Source organism: Drosophila kikkawai, chromosome 2L, assembly GCF_030179895.1.
Source record: "Drosophila kikkawai strain 14028-0561.14 chromosome 2L, DkikHiC1v2, whole genome shotgun sequence".
Lineage (NCBI taxonomy): Eukaryota > Metazoa > Arthropoda > Insecta > Diptera > Drosophilidae > Drosophila > Drosophila kikkawai.
Window position 1 is genome coordinate 20,862 of NC_091728.1, and position 23,855 is coordinate 44,716.

A 23,855-nucleotide genomic window follows, 5' to 3' on the forward strand; every position below is an offset into this window, starting at 1 on the left:
ACAATGTTTGAACAAAGCAGTTTCTGGCTGGACACGAAGCAGTTCTGCCGGCAAGTTGGCAGCCTCGCCGAGCGGCGGTTTTTTCAGCGCGCATTTTCGAAAAATCAGCTAGTCTATGGGGCGGAGCGGCTGCACAACCAGAAGCCGGAACTGGCCATTGCTCTGACGCCGTTCTTGGCACTAGTTGACTTCCAGCCGGCCAGAGATATAAAGGACAACATTGACGAGTTCCAGCCGCTTAGCCAGTTGATAGGGCCGGAGGCAGTGGTCAACTTCACGAGGCTCCCAACGCTGACAGCCTCAAGCTGTGCTACGCGAAGCTGATGAATACCGACGACGCGGATATTGCCAGTGCATCAAGGCCTTTCCCGGCGATGTGGGCGTCTTGTCGCTGTTTTTCCCTAATCTGGTCCGTCTGAAGCCCGGTCAGGCCATCTATCTGGGCGGCAACGAGATACACGCCTACCTCGACGGTGACTGCGTGGAGTGCATGGCCTGCTCGGACAATGTCATACGTGCCGGCCTGACGCCCAAGTACAAGGATGTGGACCAGCTGCTTGAGTCCGTGATCTTTGAGAGCAGGCATGCCGAGCGCAAGGAGTTCCTTCCGTATCACGTCGACGAGCAGGTGCAGGTGTATATACCGGACTTTGCGGTGATCCACGTGAACATCCATCCCTCCCTCCAGTCGTACAAGCTGCAAATTGAGGCCTTCGGTTCTATTCTGATTGTGCTAAAGGGCTCGCGTGTCTTGCGCCTCCCGACGAGGTGGGATCTTCAGATCGGCGTCCGGCTTGTCGGCAGCCTGCTACCGACCATTTGACCCCCAAAGAAACTGCCGCATCTGGCCAAGTCCACCTTCTGCCGGGGGGTCGGCAGCTTTTTTGGTAGCCAGCAGCGCAACAATTGAACTGGCAGCCGGTGGAAGCGACAGAATAGGGCATTGTGGATGGCTACCAAGATGCAGCACCGGAATAAGTACAATTATTTATTTATTATTACTATCTAATATTATTGAATGCTCCTTCAATCCGACAAGCGTTCCTAAGCTAAAACAGCATCGGAAGTTGCCGATCCATGCACGCGTAGCATGAAAGCCACACTCGAACTCAGATGACACGATTCCAAGCCTTATCAGTGGGTACTCTTGACCCGGGATACATGTAGTAGTTTGTGGAAACCCGACTACTTGACATCCCACTGAAAATTTTCCCATTAAAAAACTAATTAACAAAGCGCCATTCTATTATCGTGTGTGCAAACCAGGTGTTTTATTTTTAGATACTTTTACTACGCATTTTGAATGTACTTGTGTGTGTGTGTGGTGTTTGGATGAAGAAAACAAGGTTAAAATACCTTAAAACCCGTTGAGTGTACTTTAAATAATTAATAACCTTGTTTGAGGGGCGATTCTTTGACAAGGGGATGCGTTGGGTTAGGGTTAGGGGTGTAGGGTTCGGGATACAACTTACAATAAATACAAAAACGTACAAATATGTATAATATACAATATATATATATATAAATCTGTGTATCAGCAGAGTTTAAAGCACTTGGCTAGCTTAGCTTCGCTTTTGATGCGGTAGTAAACTTTGAGTCTTAAAGTCTAAGATAATAACGACACTGCCCCACAGGATCCAAATTAGTTGCACAAAGATGCCTGTTAGGGTAGCGCATCGCTTGAAACTGAAAACATAACTCTCTTAAGAAACTTAACTTTTCGAAAACGATACCAGGCCAATTCTGTTAATGGTCTTCGATTAATTGCTAAAATAACTTGATTAATTGGCAGCCCTAAACAGAATCATCTTGTTCGCCTAGAGGACCCCGCAGTGGGCAGTGTAATTTGCGCTAAGGGCTTTTGGTTTGGCTTCTTGCACGCTTCCTCCAAGTCGTTCGTTAATGGTACTGCAGGAAGAGCGAGCGTTCGCACGCCTCCTCCAGGAGGGCTTGCTGTCGCAACTTCTCCTCCGGCGTTAGCTCCCGCACAAGCTCGTCGAAGCCGTCGTCAGAGTAGGCCGTCTCATCATCCAAGGCTGCGGCAGAATCCACCTCCTCGCCGCTGGCGGTTGGCGGGAGCAGGGGCTCGCCAATGATCGCCCGTATGTCGTTGGGCAGCGTCTCCGAAGCCTTGAGCTGCAGATAGATAGCCTCGGCGATCTCCAGTGTCTTTTGGACATCGATGTGGCCAGCTAGTTCGTTGACATGCTTTAGAATCTCGGTGAACTCGTACTGACTGTCGATAATAACGCTCGTCTCCTGATCGAGAATGGCCACCGAGAAGAGCAGGTGGAAATTGGGACAGGGCAGGCGGGTCCAGAGGCACTCCCATAGGCGGAGGACATCCTCGTTGCTCAACTCCCGCTTGTACCAGACGAGCAGCCAACGGAAGCAGAAGTACATGTTGTCCGAGTCATGGGAACGCATGTAGTGGAACAGCGGAGCATTGGCGAACTCGATTAGCCGACGGAGCTGCGCGAACTGCGTCTTCATGCCCGCCTGGTCCATGTCAAAGTTGGTCAACACCAGCTCCATGAAGCCGGCGAAACACCAGAAGGCGTCCACCTCGTTCACCTGCATCTCTAGTATGGGCGCCAGCAGGTCCGACATGCCTTGGACGTAGCCCAGGTCAAAGTTATACATCACGTAGGTCATGAGGATGCCCTGCAGCAGCGACAGATTGGGATTGTCCTCGCCGGCAAAGAACTGCAGCGTGCGATCCGTGCGCTTCACATCCTTCTCGATCTGGCACTTGCGCTCGCGATACCCGCTGAAGTTCGCCTCCTGGGCCGTGGTCATGGCTAGCCACTGGGCTTTCATGTTGTAGTATTCCACAGATTTCTGCTTGCGTCGCTCGATGCGCTGCACCTGGGTGTCTGACCACTGATAGTAATTGAGCAGGAATTTCCACACTTCCGGCCGCAGGCTGTGTACGATGCCGCCGCGGAAGACGAGCTCCCGGATGCGGTCGCTGTCCGAGATGCGGCCGTCGGGCGTTTGGAACTCCAGCCACTGGGTCTCTGTGAGAGGCAGCCCTGCAAAGGTAAAGCCAGAAATTCCTGAGAGTTATCCCTTACGAACGCTCCCTCAACTCACCTCGTTCCACACGCTGGCGATCCGGCAAGTTGTTGACCATCTTTTCCAGGTTCTCCAGCTCGCTGTCTGCAGGCGATTTTTCCGCACTCCCGCCGCGGCTCTGGCCGTTTGAAGAGCAGGCGCTGTTTGTGCTGCCGCTCAAGCCAATGATTTGATAGTTGTCCGGCGAAGTCTGCCGTTCGCCGGCGATGAGGGACCCGGGGCGGGACTTGGGCGAGCGCTGAAACGGCGGCTGCACGTAGTCCGGTATGTTGCCCAAGAAACCGGCCAGCTTGTTGGGCAGCCAACTTTCGCGCGGCAAATGGCTGGACTTAATCTGGCCAATGTCCAGCTCGGCAAAGGTCTTCTTCAGCTTCTGGTTCTCGGTGGTTAGGATGGTGTACTCCTCGTTGCCGTTGCCCTCGATAAAGTGCAGGTCCCGCATGGAGCGCACAAAGAGGTCGGCGTTGCCGTGCTGAAAGAAGTACTCGCTGTGCAGGCCGCCGCTGCCCTTGCGCATGAACCGGATGGTCTGGCCGCGATGACGCACCTCTACGGACTGCAGGTCGTCCAGCTGGGCACGCATGATGCGGGCGCGGGCGACACCGCCGCTCCCGCCGCCACTGGGCTTTGTATTGAAGGCACGGCACTCGGATGTGGTGCGCGTCCTGCCGGATATTCTATCCACCAGCGCCCAGTCGCCCTGGTCCTGGCTGTCGTCCGCAATCATGATGCTGTCGTTGGGCTGCCATTCCAGCAGCAGTCGCCGACAAGGCCGCTCCGCCGAGGAGTACTCTACTAGCGACAGCGAGCCGCTTGTGTTTAGGTCCGAGATGTGCTCCGCGCTGGCCTTCTTCAGGAGTACACCGTCATGTGTGAAGAGGATCTGGCGACACGTAATGACCGATGGCGAATGCACAACCATAAATGAGTCAGGAATTGGACAATAAAGAAGAGCGACGACACTTACGGTACCAGTACTCTGCGGCGGCAAGCTCTGGGGATCCTCCTCGGTGGCGGCGCACGTTTGCACCTCGCTGTGAACGCCCAGCTGCACCTGGTGACAGCGGTCGTAGCGCACCGATTCGTTCATGGCTGCCCGGGGATTAGCTTTCAATTAATTCGTATTTCAATTAATTATTACGTTTCAGATATAAACAATTGCTGCTCGAAAAGCGCTAAAAATTACCTAATCCTGTCGCACTTCAGGATTTCTAGCATGCGCTGAGAATGGGCACACTTAAAAGCGCTGATCTGGTAGCCCCGCGCTCTGTAACGGGTTTTTGAACGTTGTTTACTAAATATTTCATTTTAAAATCAAAAACTTTTACCCAGAGCTTGCAAATAACTGTCGACGGGGTTTTTCCTGTGCTCTCGGTGCGAGCAAAACCGAAAAAGATCATACTCTCTCGCTCTCGTTCAGAGCAAGGGAGTTTTGCTGTCTTCATTTCGGTTTTTTGTTGAACGCTTTTCGTTGAGCTCTTTTTGCTTCGGCCTTTCAATGAGCCGTGCGTAAAGAGCGGGACGAGAAACGTTCGCACACAGAGAGCCAGCAAAAGACCAAGGGACCGAACAGCTCAGCGCGAACGGTCTTCACCTTTGTTTGTTTTTTTTTTTATTTATTTATTTTTGTGAACAAGTGTCCATATAACAAAATGCTATTAAAAAGAATAGAAAAGTTTTAGACAATTTTGTTTTTAAATCGCAACTAAACGTTTAACGATTTGCTTGCCTATGCGTGTGAATGTATACCAATACATACGCAAAAGACTTTTGTTCACTGACCACGGTTCATGGGACAACCGAAACAAAGCAGAATAGAAAAAAACGAGTTCGCTCTGAACGCGCGCGAGCTGATTCCAAGAACTCATGAACGGGTGCTCTCTGAGTCTTTTCGTAAAGAGTGAGAGAGAGACAGATATATGCAGACAATTAGAAACGGTCGACAGTTTTTTGCAAGCTCTGCTTTTACCATATGCATATGCATAGAATTTGCAAAAGTTATGAAAAAAGCTAAATATGCATATATTTATTTTACTTAAAACTCTTATTTGCGATCCCTGCCTTAAAGGTAACCGGAAACTTATACAGGATACTGAAAAATCATATCTATATATATATTAGACGCCTTGAACACACTTCTGGTGATGATCATCACTTAATAAAATGTAAAATAAAAATAAAAGAATGTCTAAACGGTGAATTTGATTTATCCGGCTATTAGCAAATACTTGATCTATTTAGTGATTTGTGTGCGGCTTTAAAAAACTAGTTGTTATGTTTCAGCAATAACTTGCGACACAATTTAAAGCACGTCATTGCCACCGTCTGGCCAATAAATGTGGGCATCGAGAGCGAAAGTAATTCGCAAGCATTCTCCGAGAACGGACGATTGTTTTAAAATAAGCACACATATCTAGCAGTATTTTGTAAATAGATTAAAAGTGCCCCCACCATTCAGCCGATCGTCGGAGGAGAGTCCTCTTCGGGTCTCTAAAAGCATTCTTTCGGATGGTTCAGTCTGGCCCAGAACGTCGAACGAAGCACAACCCTCGTCTATTTCAGAATTTAATAAAAATAACGAAACATAATCGGAAAATATAGACCGAATATTTACAGGTGGGTGCAGATATGTGTATTTCCTTTGGGGAAGAGAGTGATGAATCCCAAGAACGTATATGTACATTTTAAAAACTTTAAGCAATTAAAAACAAATAAAACAAGTCAATGGTGTTATGTTAGATTATATAACGTTAGCATTAATGCAATTGCCTGAGAGTGTCAACTAAAGTGATGCATCCTTAAAGTATTTGGACTTTTCCCAAAAATGTTTCATCCGGAAAAACAAATATTCCAAGTATCATTTAAGGGTCACCAGAGTGAAAATGAGCCGTGAATAGTAAACACCCAGCCAGTGTCATAAGATCTATATATAAACATACACGTATATATGTATCGGTCGGTGGAAAAAACATGATTCGCCAGTTTTATCAATGAATTTCCCAACCAAGAGGTTAAGAAAAACATGAAAACATACTCACGCACACAATGCTTGACATTTAAAATAATTGGGAAGGAAAGACGAGAACCTTAACAGACTTTTACTTCTGTTGGGAGAAGACTCTCTTCTGATATTCAACGCCAAACCAATTCTCCCACTCGCCATGCTCTCCTGCTCTCGATCTCGTCTGCTGTGACAAAGCCTAAATATTTATTTCGTTGGGAAAATAAAATGAAAACAGCAACAGAGCCAAAAAACATGAAAATCCGTGGGCCAGAAATAGCGCCACCCACCGAGAGTTTTGAAATTAAATTGACTTACAGGGTATTTTTAAAACGATTGCCTTCATTTTTATGATATCGTACCAGATCTGCTCTATCGTCAGCCTTCTCTTTTAATTCTTTCAGAGAACCATGGAGAAGTCAACGCGGCCCAAGCGCAATCGTCGTCACAGCAGGTGGGTATCTTTATATACACTGCGCGTCACCAGATTAGCGCCCCCCTTGGTGCTCGCGTTTGAAGTAAAATATTATCAAAACTATTAAAGATTGAACTGTACAATTATTATCCAATATAATTCGATTAATTCTCTAAATAAAAACATATATTAGAACGCAGTTGGTATTTGCATAGAATTGTATTAAATTAAAAACTAAAGAAACACGTTTATTTGGAAGAAAAAACTGCGTCATCAGATTAGCGCCACCTACATTAACTTAACTTTTTTTGATGAAGTTCTTACAAAATACTATCTTTAACAATTTTATGATTAAGTTTAATCATTTTTAAGGAAATTTAATAATGGGTTGCCCCTCCCTTGTTTACAAGGACTTCACAAACTCGATTGGGGAGAGAGTCATACAAGTTTTTGAAATATTCCAACGTTATTGTTGACCAGGCCTGTTTTATACTGTGAATTAAATCCTCCTTGGTAGCATATTGCTTGGCAGCCTCGTACACCTTCCTAGCTAACCATCCCAAGACGTTTTCTATTATGTTCAGGTCTGGGGAGTATGGGGGCCACTCCAGGACACTGACATTTTCCTTTTGATTCCATAGTTTTACGGACCGGGCTCTGTGGATTGGGGCTTAGTCGTGCTGAAAATGCTATTTCAGATTTCGAAATAAGTTTTTAAAAACGGGAAATGCTGTTTTGGAACGCAATTGTAATTTTCCGCGTTCATCTTTGGGGTTAAAAACTGCAGTTCACAGTTGCCATAATAGGATATGGCTCCCCATACCATTACTCCTCCAACCCGACTATGTAAGCGATCCAGATGATGCTCTTCCTTGCGTAAATAGTGGAAATAATAATTATATCCGTCAGGACCCCCTAGGTTACATTTTTTTCGTCTGAAAATACGACGTTATGCCTCTCATTGGATCATGTCATATGCGTGTGAGCAAACTTTAGGCGGATTTCTGTTCGCACTTGGTTAAGGGGTGGTTTTTTTTTTTTTTAGTTTTAGCTTCTTTAAAGGGTCAGCTTTCTTGATCACCTTTAAAAAAGTCGATTTTATTGTCTTAACACAAGTTTTTTCTATTATTTTTGCGGTAGAGTCGTGGGAGTTACACGCCTCTCGAAGTATAGCACTGCGATCTGCGGAACTAATAACACTGTTATTACCTCCTTTGTAATTTTTTCCATAGCTTTTCTTATTTTGAAGAAAATTTGCAATGGTTTTGCGATGTCTTCTCGTTTTTTCGACGATTTTGTGAAGAGAAAGTCCACATTCATTAAACGCTTCGATTTTCGATTTTTCCTCCGAAGATAAGATTGTTCCTCTGCCCATATTGTATGTCAAATTGAAGAAAAATGTTTAATTTAACAGCAAAAAAAAAATAGTTGCTGTGATCAGCAAGTTAAGAAAGATGTTTAAATTTATATTTTGGGGGCGCTAATCTGATGACGCAGTTTTTTCTTCCAAATAAACGTGTTTCTTTAGTTTTTAATTTAATACAATTCTATGCAAATACCAACTGCGTTCTAATATATGTTTTTATTTAGAGAATTAATCGAATTATATTGGATAATAATTGTACAGTTCAATCTTTAATAGTTTTGATAATATTTTACTTCAAACGCGAGCACCAAGGGGGGCGCTAATCTGGTGACGCGCAGTGTATAGTTAATATTTTCGGTTAAAAATATGTCTGTCTCTTAACTGTGGATTTTTCAAAGTTCTAAAATTAAAACAAAGTCGAATTAAACTAACTTCCAGCTTTGGGGCTGTTTACAAAAATATAAATTAATTTTTTTGCTTAAATCGATTTCTTAATTAACTAATCAACTTTAAAAAATATAGAAAAATACTTTATAGCTGGTAATAACTGGTAAAAAAAATGGCAGTCATAAGCTCTCTTTAGGAAACATTTCTTAAAAACTGTCAAAAAACCGGCCGTCACATGGGTCAACCCCCTTAACTGGCCGTTATTTTAAACAGTAGGTTTGGATAAAAAAATTTCCCAACTTCTTTATATCAGTTTTTAGCTACAATAAATTACTAATAAATAAATGCATATTTTTTGGAATATTTTTCAGACGCGCCTGGCCGCCGGAGGATGAACTGCAGCCGGCCATGCGAGCCGCCAAACGCCTGTTTACACCTGACATAAAAAGGATGCTAAAGGACTGGCTGATCCGGCGCCGGGAGAATCCCTATCCCAGCCGGGAGGAGAAGAAGCAACTGGCTGGAGAGACGGGACTTACCTACACGCAGATCTGTAACTGGTTCGCCAACTGGCGGCGGAAGCTGAAAAACTCGGAGCGTGAGAAGGCCAAGAAGTCGTGGGGACATTTGATCAAAAACTACAACCACAATGCGAGGGGCAATGTGGAGCAGTTCAGCATCTCGTCGGAGGATAGTATTTGGGAGGAGGAAATGCGCTCGTGCCCTGCTGCGGAAGACGACGACTTCGATGAAGACGGCGACGACGACGGGTTGTCCAGCCACAGCACCGGCAGCGATGGCAACGCCCACACGTCACAGTATAAGCCAAACTTCTATGTGGAGTCCGCCGGGGAGCTGTACGGGCGCATTGGTATGCCCACAATGGTGGGTAAAGCCAAGTACAAGCACCAGATGATGGAGAAGTATCTGCGGGATACTTCTGCTGGCGAGGCCGTGAACAACATCCCCCAACCGGGCGCCCAACTCAACAAGTGGCTGGAGAGCGCGGCCAAGTTTACGCCGGACAGGAGTAACTACCACATCGAGTGGAATTCGACCAGGTAAGCACCATTTGAAGGATTATAGCGAATGTGGCACACTAAATTCTGTGGCTTTCAGGCAGAAGACAACCTTCGGCAACGGTCAGAGCCAGCTGATGTTCTCCAACGACTCCGCGGCAACTCGCGGGGATAGCTGGATGCTCCACCACAAGGACGAACTGGATGCTGCGGAGGCCCTGGCCAATCTGGCTTACAACTGCAGGCAGCGCTGGCACCAGCAGCACACCGCCGCGATCACCTCGTGAGCGGTGCCATCGAACTGACGCCATCATTCCAGCAGATGTTCGGAAAGTGCAATCTCTCTAGTCATAAAGGGCACGCATCCAGGTGGTGCCGCAGTAGTTAACCAATTTGTAGAAGCTATAGTTTAGTATGAGAAAGACAATGGATACAATACTTTGCTTTAGTTTTTCTTGTTATTTAACAAAAACATGGATTCCACTACAACTACTCCTCCTCAGCTGCGGCATCCGCCTTACCTTCCCCCTTGGCATGGACATCGAGCACTTGCACGAAGCTGTTCTGATGCGCCTGCAGCTGCTGGACGAGGTTGCCGGCTGCCTGGTTCAGGGTTTGGACTAGTTGCGCCTGCGCCGCCTGCAGGCCAGGCATTTGGGCGTAGGCCATTAGCTCGTTCCTGCTCAGCAGGGTTTTCTCCACGATGCCGCCCAGCAGGACCATCTGGGGCACTTTCCGCGTTATTTTCAGCAGAGTGGAGATCTTCTGTTGGTCCGGCGAGAAGATGATGCAGTGATTGGAGTGAAATAACGGCAGAATGGCCTCGTAGCGAGTGCCCTCCACCGCCTGACCGATGATCTTGCGGCCGTAGGACTTAAGATGCAGGTTCTGCTTGTGCAGCTGGACGCGAACGCGGAAGATCTCGTCGGCGGTGATGGAGTTCAGGTGAAAGATGGCCACCAGCTTGGAGTGATCCAGCCAGTTGCGCACCTCGCGCGCTATGATCTCGTTGTAGGGGTTCTCCAGCTGCTGTTGCGTACGCTCCGCCCGAGTCCTGAAGCAGGTCCCGGCTTTCGGTGGCTCCGGGTACTTGGGCTGCGTCACTGCAATCACTCGTGCGCGCTCGTAGTGCGGCTCCTTGGGCCGCTGTATATTGATCTTGCCCCGAAAGCGCAGGAACTGCAGCGCCGGAGTGCTGGTCCTTATCAACGGAAGGTCTTAATAATTAAATAGTATAATTAGAGCCAATCTTGCCATACAAAAAGCATCAAGAGCAGTTACACAACATCCTCAAGACGGAAAATGCGTGAAATATTCGGTAAATAACTTTATACTCACTTTTTGGTATTACGGCGGCCATGTCAGGGGGTTAATAAAGCTTCCTAAATATTCACAGCTATGTTATTTATCTGTTTTAACCAAAAATTTTCGCAAAAGAAAATAATAACAAACCGCAGCACGTTCGGTCCGATAGCAATACATTGAGGACGCTATCGATAGCCGATAGAAATAAAAAGACAGTATTTTTAATACCAAACACCACCGATGGTAGCGAAGTTTTAAAGTTTTCCCACCTCTAGCAGCTATTTTTGTTTTGTTTTGTTTCTAAAAACTTCTACAGCGGAATGACTTGGGAAAACCTGAATCCAAAGGGGACGGATCTGGCTGTCCCGCGCTCTGAAGAGCCTACGGTGAGGAATGTTGCCAGGAGTTAGCGGTACCAATCCTAATCATTTTGCCATTTCCGGCTCCAAGGATCAGTCGTTTGTCCAAAATTACAGAAAACAGTACGGCGAGCCAAGCCTGAAGTTTTTTAAGGGAAACCTGAAGAGTGCCTATGAAGCAGCATGTAATCAGCCAGATGATGAGGTTTGCACTTAGTTATTCTATATACTTGTATCTTTTTTAATATTAATATCTCTATCAGAAAAAAGTGCTAGCCCTTTACCTCCATCATTCGGGTAGCGTTCTGACCAACACACTTTGCCATCAAGTACTCAAGAATGATGAAGTCCTCACAACTTTCAATAATCTGTTTATTGTCTATGGCTGGGATATGTCCAACGCCACCGACGCCAACTTTTTTCACGAACAGCTTAGGAATATCATCAGCGTTGAAGCGGCTGATGCAGCTAAGAACCTTAAAGTGGAACAAATGCCCGCATTTCTGATCATTGGCCAGGGTACAGATGGAAGAATCCCAAATATCGCTATCGTTCATGGAGACTACGACGATGACACACTTCAAACACGCCTCCAACTGGAGTATTCTCTTCTAAGTGGCCTGTATGATTAGACAGATGATTTAGTTATGAAAAAGCAATTATAACTTAATGACATTATTATACAAATGAAAGGAATGAGTTATATAATTACACTAACTTTAATTCTCTTTAAAACCACAATTTTTGCATAGCATGTGAACATTTTATTAACTCTTTAAATCTACTTTAAGCTTTTCTCAATGTACTTTTTATTATTTTCTGTTTAATTAATATTTTGTCTGGTCTTTCAGGCTTGGTTTTCACATGATTAGGCATCCGTGTAGAACTGGACGGTGGCGTTAATTCCCTGGGCATACTGGCCCTTTAACTGTACGGTGGCCTGGGTATAGCCTGGACCACCTGACCACAGAGTGGCAGTGGGTCCCGAGCTGTTCGTAAATCGGTCAGTGACGCTGATAAAACGAATGATTTTTGTGTTGATCTGGCCCTGTTGTGTACGTTCAAGGATGTAATATACTTTCATGGAACTGAAATAAATCAAAAGACTTACGTCCAGTGGGAAAACCACTTTTGCGTCCGCATAGACATTGGCCTTCTTGTGAATGGTCACGTTCTGGGTACTGGCCAGCTTGCTGCTGGATAGCTTGGTGCCCCAGGAAGCGTTGGCCGCGAAGGCAACGGCAATAATGGCCGAAAGTACCAGCACGATTTGCAGAGTCTTCATGGTAAATATTACTTTCCCGAAATTAAAGAATGGCCCGATTGTGTAGCGGGTTTTATAGGCAAAATACCTTGAGGAATACCCGTCATTATCTACTCTCAAGAGCAATATATTATTATCAATTCTTTAGAACGGCGACCAATTAGCCACTTACTATATATAGAGGCTCCGATGGCTTATCATCCATGCGCTGTGTCATCCCTCGGCGGTTCTGGTATTCTTTTCAATGAGTTGTTTTCAGTATATAAAATATTTAAATATATAATACCTTTTCCAGATTTTATTTTGAAAATAATTAACGAATTTTTAGATCGTTTTTGGCACGCAGAGCATTGCTTGATTTAATAGAGATACGATTTTGAAACTTTTTAAGCGAATAAGGTCAGAACGGAGCAATAGAGTATTCAAAAGTGCCGCGTATTATTTTAATTTGTTGTCTATCGATAGTCAGTCGATATCGATCAAAGCGTGGTCAATATATTTCGGTATGTTTTAGTACTATATAATGTCTGTAAATGCTGCCACATTGCCAGGGCCATGGGCGTTGTGAGCTTTCTTTTTACTATCGTGCATAATAAAAACAAAAAATTATCTAATTTAAGTAAGAAGAATTTTCCTAGACAGTTTGCTAGTGCTGATTTTCTTATCCTGAGATAAAAAATGATAGACAGCCTCCGGCCCCCATTGGAGTAAAGACTCAGCCCGCCCATGGTTGTGATTGGGCTGCGACAGCTGGAAATTGTAGGCGTTCGCTGAACGACTTTAGTGTTTCCGCATTATTCGCACCACGGACATTGAAATGAGCGCTTCCACGGAGCAGGAGACGGCTCCCATTGCCAATTCGCGGAATGGGCGCACGGGCAGCGTCTTCCGCAGCTTTGGCTCCCTATTCGGCGGCAGCCAAAACAGCGGCGATCGGCCCAATACGCCGCAGTCCGGTGATGGCTACGTGGAGTTCGGTATGCAGGACCCGGAACGTAATGGCCGTACTCTGGGCACCTTTGCCGGCGTCTTCAGTCCGGTGGCCCTGTCCATGTTTAGTGCTTTGGTCTTCATCCGTGTTGGTAAGTCTGGCTGTGGTGACGTCACGGAACACTTGTGGCGCTGACGCTGCTGGTCCATTGAACTTGTGTGCGCCGTTTCCTCTATATCTTAATCTGCCACTTCTTTGTTCAGGCTACATCGTGGGCAATGCGGGCCTGTACGTCACCCTGCTGCAGTTTCTAATCGCCTACGGCATCCTGCTGTTCACTGTGGCCTCCGTGTGCGCCATCTCCACCAATGGAGCTATCGAGGGAGGCGGTGTTTACTGTGAGTCATTCGAGTGATCGCTTTGGGTACTGCAGGGTTTTTTAATTTTAGTCAAAAGTTTGGTGGTTACTCCGACCCTATAAACATAGGTATTTTTTGAAAATAAAAAAATATAAATTCCTAACCAACTTTTAGAAGTAAAATTTAAGCCTTTTCGGCTTAGTTAGCATCGATTTACAAAGGTATAGGATACATTGGCTTATCACAGTTAGCTCCCTTCTGTTTTTAATACTAAATATTCAAATAATACCTTTTTACAACCTTTTTCAGTCATGATCAGTCGCACGCTGGGCTTGGAGTTTGGCGGTTCCATCGGCACCCTGTTCTTCTTTGCCAATGTCGTGGGATCGGCCATGGCCATCTCCGGCTGCACCGAGGGCATCATGGATAACTTTGGCCCCGGTGGCCACTTCGTGACCGGGGACTCCACATTGCCGGACGGCAAGTGGTGGCGCTTCCTAACCAGCAGCATGATCAATACCCTACAGCTGCTAGTTTGCCTGGTGGGTGCCGCCCTGTTCGCCAAGACGTCAGTACTTATTTTGGCCACCGTCACGGTCTGTCTATTCGCCACGTACATCAGTTTCCTGGCTATGGGCGCCACCAATGATACGGTAAGATATCCATTTATACATTGAAAATAAATATTTTGTGATATCTTGAACTTCACATTTGGAAATGGATAATGAATATCCAAAAAGAGGAGAAATTTATAATTTAGGTAGTTTATATATCTAAAAAAAAGTAGAACATTCATTTCAGCCTGTATGACAAATACCTTTTTTTTAGCAGTGTAGCAATCGCTCATGGGAGCCAAACCCCTGTCCCGCTTATCAATCGAAGATGTGCTATCGATATCTAGGCTATCAAGGGCTCAATTTGGGGTTTATTTTAAATATTTACCCTGGCCTTATCGAAGGCTGATAAGGACTTGGTCAGAAATTTGCTATAATTTATGTTGCCGGGATTTTTTAAAGTATCGACTTTGATATGGGGATTTTAAGGAATGATTCACAATTGGGGTCACTTCTAGTCAGTTACTGTTTTTTTTTTGTTTATATTTTTATTTTCTTTTTATTTTATTTATATTTATATCTCATATATTTAAATAAATAAATTTATATGTAATATTTTATTTCATATTTCAATGAAATAATTAGTGGTATTTTAGTTTCGTTTTCCTGTTCAATTCCCTTTTAAACAAACAAAATAAAGCTGACAATAAAGCGATAAGGGTTTGTGTGAATCATGAAAAACGTGCCGATTAATAATTGTTTTACAGAACCCTTTGTGTGTTTTAACCTACACTTCATAAATATATTTTATTGGTGGTGAGCCCCACTCATATGTTATTCTTTTTGGCTTGCAGATACCCGTTCCCGTGGAAAATAACATCTCGAAAACGATACACTTCCTAAACTACACCGGCCTGAGTGCCAACACGCTACGGGAGAATTTGGGCTCCCACTATGGGCTCGACTACACGTCGAATGGGAAGCAGGTGGACTTCTCCACCACCTTTGGTGTGCTCTTCTCGGGCGTTACGGGCATCATGGCGGGAGCCAATATGTCCGGTGAGCTAAAGAATCCATCGAAGAGCATTCCCTGGGGCACCTTGTCGGCTGTGGCCTTCACCTTCGTGTCCTACATCATCCTCTCCTTCCTGATGAGCTGCACAACGCCGTACTACACGATGCAGAATAACTACCTGTTTCTGTTGCCGGTCAATCTGTGGCCACCGTTCACGGCCATTGGCATTCTCACGGCCACTTTCTCCACGGGCCTGAGCAATCTGATTGGCTCGAGTCGCATTTTGGAGGCTCTGTCCAAGGACCAGGTCTTTGGAAGCCTCCTGAACTTTGTGCTGCATGGAACGTGGAAAGGCAATCCCATTGCCGCCGTCGTGGTGAGCTGGAGCCTGGTGGAGTGCATCCTGCTGATTGGCTCTTTCAACATCATTGCCCAAATCAACTCGGTGCTGTTCATGCTTTCCTACCTGGCCACCAACCTGGCCTGCTTGGGCATTGAGCTCACGGGAGCTCCGAACTTCAGGCCGCTCTTCAAGTACTTTACGTGGCACACGTGCTTGGTGGGCTTGCTGGGCACCCTGATCATGATGTTCGTGATTAACCCGATATATGCCTCGTCCTGCATCATACTGTGCTTGATCCTGGTGATTGCCCTGCACCTCTTCTCGCCGGCCGCCACGCAGGCGGCGCAATGGGGCTCGATATCGCAGGCTTTGATGTTCCACCAGGTGCGCAAGTATCTCCTGATGCTGGATCCCCGCAAGGATCACGTCAAGTTCTGGCGGCCGCAAATCCTGCTGCTGGTCTCCTCGCCCCGATCCTGCTGCCCATTGGTGGACTTTGTCAACGATTTGAAGAAAAGCGGGCTCTACATCATCGGGCATGTCAAGTTGGGGGACTTTAAGAGCGCGGAGGATGCCGAGGAGAACCAGCAGTGGTGGTCATTTCTGGATCACATGCGGGTCAAGGCCTTCACGGAGGTGACCCTAAGCCGGAGCATTCGCGAGGGAGTTCAGCACCTGATTCGTTTGTCGGGCATCGGCGCCATGAAGCCAAACACCATTATTTTGGGCTTCTACGACAACGAGGCGCCGCGGGACTTTTTCCAGAAGTATGTGGAAATATACCTTGATCTGCAATGAATATTTGACTATATTTTCTCAATCACAGTGGCTCCTCGCCGTATAAGACCGATGACTTCAACACGGGCGACATTCAGAGCTTTCCCATTCGACGCGACGGCGACCCGAAGCATTTCCAGGTCCAGGAGTATGTGCAGATCCTGTGCGACACTCTTCGCATGAAGAAGAACCTGTGCTTATGCAGGAATTTCCAGCGACTGGACAAGAACTTTGTTGCTATGTGAGTGTGCTCCAATTATCAATTAAAAGGTATTTAAAATGCAGTTTTTCCAAGCAGCAGCAAGCATGTCAAGTACATCGATGTATGGCCCATAAATATATTTAACCCCACCTCTGGTGATCCCTTCGACATGGTCTCCCTGTTCATGATGCAACTGGCAGTGATAATGCTGGCCAAATGGAAGCATCTGCGCGTTAGGATTTTCCTCTGCGAGGCAAGCGACGAGCGAACGGTGGGGTGAGTTTAAAGTGTTTTTAATGCAATTTTAAGCGGCTTGAATAATATTCCCCTCTCCCTTTCAGCACCTTCGATACCCAAAGCCCGCAAATGGAGATCTTCTCGAAGATGAAACTAGAGCAGTCTCTTAAGGAGCTCCGCATCACGGCCGACATTGTTGAGATCCAGGAATGGAGCCGGGACAGTGACTTTAGCCGACATGCTCACACTCTTAGGCAGTTCACCGCCCAGGCGGACAATGCTTTGCTGGAGGACGACGATGACGAGCTGGGCGAGGAGAGGTTGAATCGCTCGCTAATCTACATGCAACGAGCGAATCAAATCATACGCGAACGCTCCGATCAGACCGCATTGTCGTTCGTTTATCTCGCGGCACCGCCGAAGCTATCAACGCCGGATTTTGCACAGCGCAGCGCCAGCTACATGGAACTGCTGACCGAACTGACCGCCGAGCTGCCGCCCACAATTCTGGTTCATGGCGTCAGCACGGTGACATCAACGACGCTGTAAGGGGTGTTTTTTCTACGAGTGATAAGCCAGGATGGCGAACCAGAGTGCAGCTGGAACAAACTGGAAGTGGCTGGTGCGTTTCTGTGAGTGCTTCAAGCTATAAATTTATACCATACAAATCGAAAAATATGATATCAATTAGGGTCGAGTCGCAGTGTGTCATTTCAATACTTTGTATTTCCACAAAAATTCAGAATAATACGGTTTTAAAATATTTCATTGGTTTAACAATTTTTCTAATTTTTTTATTCTCAAATCTTCTAAATACATTTTCTCATGCAAACATTTTAAAATAAATATTTTAAAAATATGTTTTCTTCCAAAAAAATTCTAAGTAATATCATATTATTGTTTCAATGACTTAAACATATTTCTACATTTTTTGTTGTTTTACTTTTAAATGGTTCGGTGTTTTAAACCCAATTTCTCATACAAAAATCTTCAAAAATAAATATACAAATTAAATATTTTTTAGTTTAATTATTAAATAACTTGACACACCGACTAGACCCTTTTAACCACATATATAAATGTATTAATTTCATATTATAGCTAAATTAATATTTATTTGCACAGAACATTTAATATCATAATAACCGAGTCAAGAAAAAGCACTTCATATCAGTGAAACTAAAGTATAATAGCTCTAATAATGAAACCTAACCATGACGGACCATCTCGCAAACTTATACACAAAATATCATATATTACAAATCGCCCCCGACCGAGAGCTCACACCGATATTATCCCATTTTGTGATTAAATTTATATAAACATACCGAAATTTAACAAGAGTATTAGATAACCGCCGTCGAATGTGGTTGTAAAATCAAAATGATTTCATAAAGCACCTAGTTTGTAAGCCATTCACAGTTGATGGATTGTTTTAGCAGAAATTATATTTGTATGCGTGGACTGTGAACGAAATAATATGTAATTTCTAATGTAACTATTGAGCACAGCGTTTGTTGTAATCAGTTCTTTTCAATTATTTTAAATAAAGACTAGCAATATGTATGTATTTATTTAAATGCGAAGTGTTTTTCATTGTCCGAGGAAGACTCTCCAAGGAACAGGAAGCCCACATGACTCCCCGATGGGTCTCAATGGACAAAGGAATAGCGCGATTCCTTTGAGATTGCTTCTCCCTCAGAGCTCTCGTTATCGCAGCATCCATTAACACTTTCCGTTTTCCCTATCTCCCTGGGACTTTGTTTGGCACCATTTACCGCTACCATTAAATGCTTATTAAGATACCAGAAGAGCGGAGCTCACGTGTAGGCGAAGGACACTGATTACGAAAGCAAGAATCAGGAGCAGCCAGGGCAGACGGGTAATAGAGTCATAAATGTCACACGGGCTTGATCCCCTTGTTGCACTATATTTATGTGATGACAATTTATGATACCCATCGGTGCTGGCTACCTGCCCGACCGGTATCCTTGCGGCTATCGAGGATCCTCGCTCCGAGTGTCAATAAATTCTCATAAACGCACGCAATTGCCTGACACTTTTCCAAGGGCGCTAACGGACACTTTGAGGGATAGAGGGAGATCCTCCTATACTACCTTTGAAGTGTGTCTAAGTTATGGTATGAGTTTTGTGGAAATTTTGTCGCATGCTCCTCGATTAATTGATATTTAGGGACTAGATTTACATTTTTATCGATGATCTAATTAGGGAAAATTAAAGAAAGGGTTGGGTAATAGAAATTGTTTAGGAGCTTAGTGCTGTTTTTGAATGGACTTAAAACTAAAAGCTAATATGGTAGTTTTATATAGGGAATTAAAATATCGAAAAATATCGCATTTAATGTTATACTTTATTTGTCTCATGTTCTAACTATAGTTATATACTATATATATTTTAGAATATATAATTCTTGTACATATATCGGCAAAGATTAGATATAGTACAGATTTACCAATTTATTTAATATCTCTTTTTACCTCTTTTTCTCTCCTAAAACGCATTTTAAGCTGTCTACAGACACGCTGTCTGCCGATTTTTGCACATCTGTGTGTCCTGGACCACAAGTAATTTACTTAGAAACATTCAAATCGTTGCATATGTATAATATTCCATAATTCCAGGATATTACATGGTAATTTGGGAAACAATGGTTAAAAAAACAATAGAGACCAAACAAAAACCAGCAAAGATCGCTCCATTGTTCAAGATTTTATTACAAAAGAAGAAGGCTCAACAAGTGTACAAGAATATATAGAAAATAGATCCCCATGGAATTCCTTTTGACTTTTTCTAATCGCATTTTCGCAATTTAGCGCCAACAGCTAATCTGCAAAACGAAAACGATTAATCCTGGGACAGAGGGGAAGCCCTAGAAACACGCAACACGGCGAAGGATTATCATCAGTTGGCCTATTGTGTGCCCCGGCCGAAAAGGTTGCCTACTTTCAACCAGAACCGCCTACCGACCAACTACCTATTGTTGCTATTTTGACAGGGCCTCCGCCGGACCCTGGAGAAAACCTCTCTGGGGATCCCAGGTAGGCAAAATGCTAATTGGAAAACCCAGAAAGGGCGTTGCCGATCTTTAGGCTATCCGCGAACCTTTCTCCCGAAAAAATATTGCAGCATAATGCTTGATCCGGGATCGCACTTGGCCTGAGCTGCGGTCGCGTGGCAAAGTCCCTGCCGATCCATCAGCTATCATCATCGCCGCGTCCAGATCAAACGTCAGACTTCTTTGTCGGCCCCCGAACTTTGTTCTCTTTTTTGTCTTGACAATTTGGGTGAAGAGTATCCTGAATCTGGACCATCCAGCAGCAGTGGGATCATTTGTATCCTTTAGCCATGCCCGGCGCTTCTTTTTGGGCCAGTGTTTTCCTTGGAAACTCAGCGAACTCCTCGAATTGATTTTCCTCCTTAATGCTGCGAGTCTGTGGAGTCAATTAGCCTTTCGATGCGGCCACTTGAAAGTGGGCTTGAGTCTGTCTGGGTATTATCAAAAGAGGATCAGCCCGTGCAAGTAGAGCGTTTAAATGATTAACAAACTGTGGTGCATTATTCTTTATGTATTTATTTATTTTTTAACATTTTAAAAATATTTTTTAATATTTATAATATTCATATAATATATTTATATACATATTTAATATATGAAAATGTTATCTGTTGTATGAACTTTTGTCCTTACTCGATATTTAGTTGCCAACACATAAGTCGAGATCTCCAAAAATTCAATTGGTTTGGCCATTACATATAGCCATAGCCTCTTCAGCATTTACAGACGAACTTCCTCATAATTTATTATACTATTTAAAATATGTATGAATGTACAAAAAATGATACAACATCTTGTTATATTAAATATTTCCAATATACAACTAATTCAAATACTTTAAAGATTTTGAAAAACTTTAAAATGTCAAATATAAAAAGAAGGGAAGCTATCTTTAGGCAGCCAAAGTTTGTATACCTTTTGCAAATTGATTAAAATCTCTATAAGGAATCCCTCACTACTAGGCCAAACATTTCTGTTTCTAATCTTTGACCTTCAGATGCCACCAAGAAGACCTAAAATATTCACATCCTAATGGTCGCAATTATTAAATAATTAATAATAAATGTTTAAGATATTATAACTATATAATATAAATATTAAGATCAAGCCATGGGTGTTTTTTCTATATTTTGCGGGCTGTAATTAATGGTAAGTAAATGTTGTTTTGTTAAACGCTTTATAATATCGCTCAGCGAGGATTAACTTAAACTTCGACCTAAAATATCCACATTATTATAAAAGGATTAAAATATTATAGCTTTGTGATATAAATATTAATATTTTTATAAATATATTTATACATTTTTTTAATATTTTCCTTATTCCATTTATTGTTAAGTAAATGTTGGTTTGTTAAACACTTTAGAATATCGCTCAGTCCTTTCGGATTAACTTAAATTTTGGGAGAAAGCCACTTAAATGTTTACATTTGACCCAATAAGCTACCACCTAAAATCGAAAGTTGAAAACCGCACACCGGAATTCTTGTCTTTGTTCTCTGCTGCAAGAGCCCCAAAAGCCCCGAACATGTACTTATACTAGACCACAGACATGCAACCGTTGTGACCCAACGGTGGCAGAGGACCCTTGGCGAGGGGGCAGAAGAGGAATGGCAAAGATTCCCACAAGAAAGGTGTCGTCCCTCTTATTGTTTGATCTCGCATATTCTGACCTTGGGGAGCAATTGTTTGGCTATAAAAAGTGTAATTTCAGTGCGAATAACCAAATGCAACAAAAGAGAGGTATCATTACTGCTGGTGGCCAGTGACAGGTCACACAAAGGGAGTCGGCGACGGATACCTGTCCGAAGGAGAGAGTCGCAGAGTCAGAGAGGCAATTAAACGTTTTGACCGCAAGCCAATTTAGGGCACGTTCTGGGGATTTGATCCTCAAGAGAGCCAGGTTACCTGAAGGGATCTGCAGCGAATCAGGTAAGACGCAGCAGGTAAGAGGCTTGGCCAATCACAGAACGGCTTCGACGGCTATTTAAGCCAGAGTCCTCTGCTAGCCAACTCCAGTTGTCCTTTGAGCCTTCGAACGTTAACATGCTGACCAACAACAACGAGCTAATGGAGCAGTTCTACTACGCCGACGATTCGCCACTACCCGTCCTGCCAGAGTTCCTGGGCAACGACGCCTTTCAGCAGCTGGAGCAGTTCATGTACCAGCAGGAGTTCAGCCCCAGCAGCGGCGATAGCCTATCAGAGGGTACCGCCAACAGCTGCTCCATGGAACAGTACTACGACGACACCCCGGCTGTTCTGGAGCTGGAGCACATGCTGAGTGTCCAGGAGCAGCAGCAGCAACACCATCACCTGGGAAAGAGCCAGGGAGCCAGGAGCACGAAGTACTGGGCAAAGCAGGAGCGAAGCAAACCATACGAAAAGCACTCCGCCTTTGTTTCCTCGTCAGGATCCTGCGCCTCCTCCGCTAGCAGCAGCTCCTTGCCTTCCCCGTGCGGCGGCGAGGTCCTGAAGAAGCGGCGACTGGCGGCCAATGCCCGCGAACGGAGACGGATGAACAGCTTGAACGACGCCTTCGACAAGCTAAGGGATGTGGTGCCTTCGCTGGGCCATGACCGGCGGCTATCCAAGTACGAGACGCTGCAAATGGCGCAGGCGTACATCGGCGACTTGGTCACGCTACTGTCCAGGGACTACTGAGAGGAAGAAACCTCCTCCTCTCGTCTGGCGGATGTCCCTTCTAGCGGGCTGTGTTGTAGCAACACTTCGGAAACGAAAACCTAGTGGAAAACTTATAAAGGCTGTTAGTTTTAAAATTATTATCATAGTTGTAATTAATGTTAGTTTAATAATAATAAAATAATTACAATTTTAACAATATTTCATTGTGCCTAAGGTGGGGTTTTTATATTATATATTAGTTAGGATTTGAATTTTTAGCAATGCGTATTTTTATAATTGTCATTACTTAAAACAGTTTATTTTTCCTTTGAGAAATGAATTATACAAAGCTGTATTTTTTTTAATATTCAAATTCCATAAATATATTTTATAATCACACCCCTTACATGGTATTTAATTTTTAGTCAGATATTTGCAAGGCAGTGAAGTAGTCATTTCCGACCCCATAAATCATTTATATTCTTGATTAGCATCAACAGGCGAACCACCTTCCTGGCCATGCCCGAAAGAAAAACATTTTTTGCCATTTTTCAAAATTTGATAAGGGGTTACATCTTTTAAATTGTCAAAAATCTAAAAAAAAAAAATAGATTTATTAAAAAATTACTATACTAAATTATGGAGATTTGTTAACCCAGAAAAAACTAGCATAGAAAAGCTTTCTGAAGTTAATTTGATGCTTTTTTGGCTAAGTAATGCAGTTTATAAACTTGGATTTGCTTAAAAAATTACTATAAAAAATATGAAAAATGTCCACTTAAGGAATTAAAATATTTCCGGACTTCCGGAAGGGTATTTTGATTTTATTTAGGGAAGCAGTCATTTCCGATCCACATTGACAGGCGCGTCTTTCTAGTCATGTCTGGAAGAAAAACATTTTTTGACATTTTTCAAAATTTTATAAGGGGTTACATCGTTACATCATTAAAATTCTCGAAAATTAACAAAAATTTTGATTTCCCAATATTTATAATTCAGTATGCTGATTTTTTAACCTAGTAGAAACTAGCACAGAAAAGCATTACAAACTGATATAAGTGCATTTTTGACTTAATTGTGATAGATTTTTGATTGGATGCCATGAGCCTATGGCAAACTGCAAGGGTATACAAAATTCGGCCTCCCGAACATTCTCTTATTGTTATTGTCAATTTTAAAAAATAGGCCAAATGAAATATTTGTATTTTTTTATATGTAAACTTAAATATTTTTAAGTCGCACGGTCAAACATTATTAAGAAACGTCATTAATTATAATATATAAAATATCTGTGTTTAAAATTGGCTAGTCCTTTAACGAAGAAGAATAATATTTTTAAAATTATAATTAAAGTATTTATTATACAAAATATATTGTGTTTCAAATATTACACCCGCTACTACATTTATTTAAATACCTTATTTATTCCCTCCATAAATCAATCCAGAGATCTGCTCAACATTTGTTCACATTCGCCACACTTTTAACTAATTCCAAAAAGGGATATCCCCACTTGATGCCGGAGAGATGAGTCTAGTAAGGC

The 23,855-nt window shown here is 43.6% G+C and overlaps 7 protein-coding genes and 1 pseudogene across 11 annotated transcripts; 5 read left to right on the top strand and 3 right to left on the bottom strand.

Annotated features, from left to right (window-relative positions):
• The first annotated feature begins 3 nt into the window (after nucleotides 1-3).
• LOC108084747 (mannose-6-phosphate isomerase-like) lies at nucleotides 4-1,257 on the top strand (annotated as a pseudogene).
• Nucleotides 1,258-1,311: 54 nt separating this feature from the next.
• Nucleotides 1,312-4,259, bottom strand: Tbc1d15-17 (TBC1 domain family member 15/17). Its single transcript, XM_017181062.3, has 3 exons — nucleotides 4,046-4,259; nucleotides 3,097-3,961; nucleotides 1,312-3,035 (listed from the first exon to the last, which is right to left on the bottom strand). The coding sequence occupies exons 1-3, from the start codon at nucleotides 4,166-4,168 to the stop codon at nucleotides 1,900-1,902; spliced, it is 2,124 nt and encodes a 707-aa protein (XP_017036551.1). The 5' UTR covers nucleotides 4,169-4,259; the 3' UTR covers nucleotides 1,312-1,899.
• Nucleotides 4,260-5,603: 1,344 nt separating this feature from the next.
• On the top strand, nucleotides 5,604-9,702 carry LOC108083965 (homeobox protein Mohawk). Of its 3 annotated transcripts, XM_017179975.3 has the most exons (4): nucleotides 5,604-5,694; nucleotides 6,484-6,533; nucleotides 8,619-9,308; nucleotides 9,367-9,702. In XM_017179975.3, the coding sequence occupies exons 2-4, from the start codon at nucleotides 6,490-6,492 to the stop codon at nucleotides 9,551-9,553; spliced, it is 921 nt and encodes a 306-aa protein (XP_017035464.1). In that variant the 5' UTR covers nucleotides 5,604-5,694; nucleotides 6,484-6,489; the 3' UTR covers nucleotides 9,554-9,702. The 3 variants fall into 3 exon arrangements, with proteins under 3 accessions (XP_017035464.1, XP_070139305.1, XP_041631907.1); XM_070283204.1 differs by lacking the exon at nucleotides 5,604-5,694 and having other exon boundaries at nucleotides 6,461-6,533; XM_041775973.2 differs by lacking the exons at nucleotides 5,604-5,694; nucleotides 6,484-6,533 and adding an exon at nucleotides 8,438-8,519.
• On the bottom strand, nucleotides 9,698-10,738 carry mRpL10 (mitochondrial ribosomal protein L10). The gene is made up of 3 exons (XM_070283205.1): nucleotides 10,719-10,738; nucleotides 10,605-10,675; nucleotides 9,698-10,483 (listed from the first exon to the last, which is right to left on the bottom strand). The coding sequence occupies exons 2-3, from the start codon at nucleotides 10,624-10,626 to the stop codon at nucleotides 9,756-9,758; spliced, it is 750 nt and encodes a 249-aa protein (XP_070139306.1). The 5' UTR covers nucleotides 10,627-10,675; nucleotides 10,719-10,738; the 3' UTR covers nucleotides 9,698-9,755.
• Nucleotides 10,739-10,805: 67 nt separating this feature from the next.
• Nucleotides 10,806-12,058, top strand: LOC108083859 (FAS-associated factor 1-like). 2 transcript variants are annotated; one of them, XM_017179848.3, is made up of 4 exons: nucleotides 10,806-10,957; nucleotides 11,022-11,135; nucleotides 11,194-11,552; nucleotides 11,782-12,058. In XM_017179848.3, the coding sequence occupies exons 1-4, from the start codon at nucleotides 10,892-10,894 to the stop codon at nucleotides 11,831-11,833; spliced, it is 591 nt and encodes a 196-aa protein (XP_017035337.2). In that variant the 5' UTR covers nucleotides 10,806-10,891; the 3' UTR covers nucleotides 11,834-12,058. The 2 variants fall into 2 exon arrangements, with proteins under 2 accessions (XP_017035337.2, XP_017035344.2); XM_017179855.3 differs by having other exon boundaries at nucleotides 10,829-10,957; nucleotides 11,028-11,135.
• On the bottom strand, nucleotides 11,672-12,281 carry LOC108083874 (uncharacterized). Its single transcript, XM_017179867.3, has 2 exons — nucleotides 12,042-12,281; nucleotides 11,672-11,978 (listed from the first exon to the last, which is right to left on the bottom strand). The coding sequence occupies exons 1-2, from the start codon at nucleotides 12,213-12,215 to the stop codon at nucleotides 11,799-11,801; spliced, it is 354 nt and encodes a 117-aa protein (XP_017035356.1). The 5' UTR covers nucleotides 12,216-12,281; the 3' UTR covers nucleotides 11,672-11,798.
• Nucleotides 12,282-12,780: 499 nt separating this feature from the next.
• LOC108083934 (solute carrier family 12 member 9) lies at nucleotides 12,781-18,193 on the top strand. Of its 2 annotated transcripts, XR_001771043.3 has the most exons (8): nucleotides 12,781-13,276; nucleotides 13,389-13,523; nucleotides 13,794-14,137; nucleotides 14,893-16,163; nucleotides 16,223-16,414; nucleotides 16,472-16,651; nucleotides 16,717-17,244; nucleotides 17,738-18,193. XR_001771043.3 is itself a non-coding variant. In XM_017179939.3 (7 exons), the coding sequence occupies exons 1-7, from the start codon at nucleotides 13,012-13,014 to the stop codon at nucleotides 17,159-17,161; spliced, it is 2,832 nt and encodes a 943-aa protein (XP_017035428.1). In that variant the 5' UTR covers nucleotides 12,781-13,011; the 3' UTR covers nucleotides 17,162-18,193. The 2 variants fall into 2 exon arrangements, 1 of the variants encoding a protein (XP_017035428.1); XM_017179939.3 differs by having other exon boundaries at nucleotides 16,717-18,193.
• A 3,540-nt stretch (nucleotides 18,194-21,733) lies between these two features.
• On the top strand, nucleotides 21,734-22,351 carry amos (absent MD neurons and olfactory sensilla). The gene has a single exon (XM_017179878.2). It carries the CDS (start codon nucleotides 21,734-21,736, stop codon nucleotides 22,349-22,351), a length of 618 nt encoding a protein of 205 aa, XP_017035367.1.
• The last annotated feature ends 1,504 nt before the right edge of the window (nucleotides 22,352-23,855 follow it).

Excerpts from the sequence above, each read along its gene's own strand:
- LOC108083859 (XM_017179848.3), top strand. The coding sequence starts at position 10,892 with ATGACTTGGGAAAACCTGAATCCAAAGGGGACGGATCTGGCTGTCCCG. Across the intron at positions 10,958-11,021 it reads CGCGCTCTGAAGAGCCTACG|GATCAGTCGTTTGTCCAAAA; the intron begins GTGAGGAATGTT and ends TCCGGCTCCAAG. Across the intron at positions 11,136-11,193 it reads GTAATCAGCCAGATGATGAG|AAAAAAGTGCTAGCCCTTTA; the intron begins GTTTGCACTTAG and ends TATCTCTATCAG.
- LOC108083934 (XM_017179939.3), top strand. The coding sequence starts at position 13,012 with ATGAGCGCTTCCACGGAGCAGGAGACGGCTCCCATTGCCAATTCGCGG. Across the intron at positions 14,138-14,892 it reads TGGGCGCCACCAATGATACG|ATACCCGTTCCCGTGGAAAA; the intron begins GTAAGATATCCA and ends TTTGGCTTGCAG. Across the intron at positions 16,652-16,716 it reads AGCGACGAGCGAACGGTGGG|CACCTTCGATACCCAAAGCC; the intron begins GTGAGTTTAAAG and ends TCTCCCTTTCAG.
- LOC108083965 (XM_017179975.3), top strand. The coding sequence starts at position 6,490 with ATGGAGAAGTCAACGCGGCCCAAGCGCAATCGTCGTCACAGCAG. Across the intron at positions 6,534-8,618 it reads CGCAATCGTCGTCACAGCAG|ACGCGCCTGGCCGCCGGAGG; the intron begins GTGGGTATCTTT and ends AATATTTTTCAG. Across the intron at positions 9,309-9,366 it reads ATCGAGTGGAATTCGACCAG|GCAGAAGACAACCTTCGGCA; the intron begins GTAAGCACCATT and ends TGTGGCTTTCAG.
- mRpL10 (XM_070283205.1), bottom strand. The coding sequence starts at position 10,626 with ATGGCCGCCGTAATACCAAAAA. Across the intron at positions 10,484-10,604 it reads GGCCGCCGTAATACCAAAAA|ACCTTCCGTTGATAAGGACC; the intron begins GTGAGTATAAAG and ends TTAATTATTAAG.
- LOC108083874 (XM_017179867.3), bottom strand. The coding sequence starts at position 12,215 with ATGAAGACTCTGCAAATCGTGCTGGTACTTTCGGCCATTATTGCCGTT. Across the intron at positions 11,979-12,041 it reads AAGTGGTTTTCCCACTGGAC|GGCCAGATCAACACAAAAAT; the intron begins GTAAGTCTTTTG and ends CGTACACAACAG.
- Tbc1d15-17 (XM_017181062.3), bottom strand. The coding sequence starts at position 4,168 with ATGAACGAATCGGTGCGCTACGACCGCTGTCACCAGGTGCAGCTGGGC. Across the intron at positions 3,962-4,045 it reads CGCCGCAGAGTACTGGTACC|ATCCTCTTCACACATGACGG; the intron begins GTAAGTGTCGTC and ends ACGTGTCGCCAG. Across the intron at positions 3,036-3,096 it reads TCGCCAGCGTGTGGAACGAG|GGCTGCCTCTCACAGAGACC; the intron begins GTGAGTTGAGGG and ends TTACCTTTGCAG.
- amos (XM_017179878.2), top strand. The coding sequence starts at position 21,734 with ATGCTGACCAACAACAACGAGCTAATGGAGCAGTTCTACTACGCCGAC.